Here is a 3,010-nt window from a genome sequence, read left to right on the forward strand (position 1 = left end):
GGTCTAAAGTGAAAAGGATGCTTTGAAATACAATTCAGAAAAAAAGGTGTCAGTTGAGGGGTAATAAAATTTGTGTCATCCTTTTCCTTTGAAAGTAACATCCGACACTGATTTTGTTCAGACCCTGCCTGGTGTGACATAATACTGAACTGGGACTTATGGGTACATTTTGACATGTGTACAAAAGATTAACAAGTTCCTGTTTTGTGCAATTATAAGACTCACTGCAATTTACTTAGAATAAATGGATTATTTCCTCTATAGCATCGTCCTTTCATTTTCTTTGTTTATTATTTCTTTATTATAACACTTAGCAAAATTTTTTTGACTTGTATCTTTATGGTTTCATAAAATTGTGCAACACTAGTGTTTCTTGCAGTTTCACTGGTACACGAAGCAGTTCTTGGCTCATTGTAGATACCCACTAAACATTCATCAACTTTGCCTGGGGTATGGAACTTCAACTAGTATTAATATTTGCATCTTTAACCTTAAAATACTATGGTAAGTCATCATAATTAATTGTCAACTTGGATATATAAGAATTGGTTGTGACAAAGGACAATCGTGGGTAAAGCTTGAACTATGGCATCGACAGAAAATATCTGCCACATCCTGAAAAAGTAGATTAGAGAGGGGAGGAAATAGACTAGAGAGGAGAGAAAGTGTGAAAATCGTAGGCGGCTGGAATGACGTTGATAAACTCTAGAGATGGTACAATTCCTCCAGAGGCAAACCATCAATCTTTGTATGAACCATTCTTTGTTTCAGGAGTTAATACATAAAAATAAATTGTTTGGAAATTTTTACTTCCCATTATGGCCTAAGGAGGAAAATGTCTTTTTGAAAATGACTGTCACAGGTGGAGAGAAATAAATGGATGTCAGTCATGGACAAGAGGGTGCCATCATGCATTGTCTCCCCAAGTTAACAGCAAGTCTTATCAGCAATTGTGATCACATTTTCTCAACCATGTGTTCAAAGCACCTGAATGGTAAGTACCACAAAATTATAAACTACTAAAACTTAGCTCACCATAGTCAACATGTGTTATTGGCGGTTTTTTTATACATGGCCATGCCATACATTGATTTGTGGATATAGACAAATATTCTGGAGATATAAAGACTTATTAATAATGGTAAATTTAAGAAGTGAGAATGGAAGATCAGAGTGGGGCAAAGAGAAGGGAATCTTTTACTTTATATTCTTTTAGATATTAAATGTTTTATTGAGAATGTATAACTTTTTAGTATAAAATTAATGTATATATATTCAGATATAAACGTAAAAGTGAAATACCTACAAACATAATGCCCAGCCTTTGACACGATTCCCTGGTGGCTCAGACTCTCAAGAGTCTGCCTGCAATGTGGGAGACCCGGGTTCAATCTCTGGGTCAGGAAGATCCCCTGAAGAAGGAAATGGCAACCCACTCCAGTATTCTTGCCTCAAAAATCCCATGGATGGAGAAGCCTGGTGGGCTACAATCCATGGGGTCACGAACAGTCAGACATGAATGAATGACTTCACTCACTTTACACACAATGCACTCATGTGTCACATGTGAAATTATAAGCTGAGTCTTTAACTAGTCTGTCATAGCTTATAGCTTTTAATCATGGATTTAAAATTGACATTTCAGGAATGCACTAAAACTTGGATCCAGTTCCCATAAATATAACTTTTATTTAATATGTAAAGAAAAAGACACTGCAATTTTAGTTCAAAAGTACCTTTCTTCTGATCAGTTTCTGAAAGGCTTGTTTCACATCCTTGTTCCTCAAACTATAAATGATGGGGTTCAACATAGGGCTTACAAAAGTGTAGAAAACAGCAATGATTTTGGACTGCTCCACTGACTGGTCTGTGGGAGGTGTAACATACATACAGAATAAGGTCCCATAAAACACAGTCACTGCCGCCAGATGGGACCCACAGGTGGAAAAAGCTTTGTGCCTGCCTTCAGCAGAGTGCATCCTCAGGATGGCAGTGAGAATGAAGATGTAGGAGATGAGGATTATGAGAAGAGAGTTGGAGAGGTTAAATCCGGCCACCACAAACATGGATGTCTCCTTAATGTAAGTGTCAGAGCAGGAGAGTCGAATGAGGGGTGGGTCAGCGCAATAGAAGTGATTAATGACATTGGAGCCACAGAAGGTCAAGCGGTATGTCCACATGGTTTCCATCAGGCCACTAAGGAACCCGTAGGTATATGAACCAGCAATCAGGCAAATGCATACCCCTTTGGACATCTTGCTGCTATAAATCAAAGGATTACAGGTGGCCATGTACCTGTCATAAGCCATCACAGCTAGCATGTAATATTCAGTAATCACCATGGCAATGAAAAAATAACACTGGATTAAACAAGCAGTGTAGGAAATGTTTTTTTTCTCTGATAAGAAGTTCACCAACATCTTGGGAGTCACGTTAGTGGAATAGCACAAATCCAAGCAGGACAAACTGGCAAGAAAAAAGTACATAGGGGTGTGGAGGCGTGAATCTATCCTGATCAATAGCAACATCCCAAGGTTCCCTCCCACGGTGATCAGATAGATCCCCAGGAACAGCACAAAGAGGATGGGCTGAAGATCTGGACTATTTGTTAATCCCAAGAGGACAAATTCATTCACCAAGGTGGAATTTCCTCTGCCCATTTTCTTAGGTGCCAGCATTGTTCACTTAGATAGATTAAAATAAGAAGTGAGTGAGAAGTCCATCATACATTTCTCCTCTCTCTTTCTTATATTCCCTTTCTCTCTTGTTCTTCTACCCTCAGTCATCCTCACACATAGCTATTATCAGACATAGTCTAAGACTGTAGGAGGTAAGACTTCGAATAAGGTCATAACCCCTAATAGCTGGGTGTACAATGTGCAGATGATTCCCAAACAGAATGGCTCCTGTGTCTCCACCTTATTTTGGAACTCGGGAATTATGACCCAAAGTTTATCTTAAAATGGCTTCAACCACCGTTACTTACAGATTGCTATAAAATTGTGGATTC

The 3,010-nt window shown here is 38.7% G+C and overlaps 1 protein-coding gene across 1 annotated transcript; it reads right to left on the reverse strand.

Annotated features, from left to right (window-relative positions):
* Positions 1-1,721: 1,721 nt before the first annotated feature.
* Positions 1,722-2,678, reverse strand: LOC122702847 (olfactory receptor 1030-like). Its single transcript, XM_043916734.1, has one exon. It carries the CDS (start codon positions 2,676-2,678, stop codon positions 1,722-1,724), a length of 957 nt encoding a protein of 318 aa, XP_043772669.1.
* Between the last annotated feature and the right edge of the window lie 332 nt (positions 2,679-3,010).

The sequence above is a fragment of the Cervus elaphus genome, chromosome 1 (genome assembly GCF_910594005.1).
Source record: "Cervus elaphus chromosome 1, mCerEla1.1, whole genome shotgun sequence".
Classification (NCBI taxonomy): Eukaryota; Metazoa; Chordata; class Mammalia; order Artiodactyla; family Cervidae; genus Cervus; species Cervus elaphus.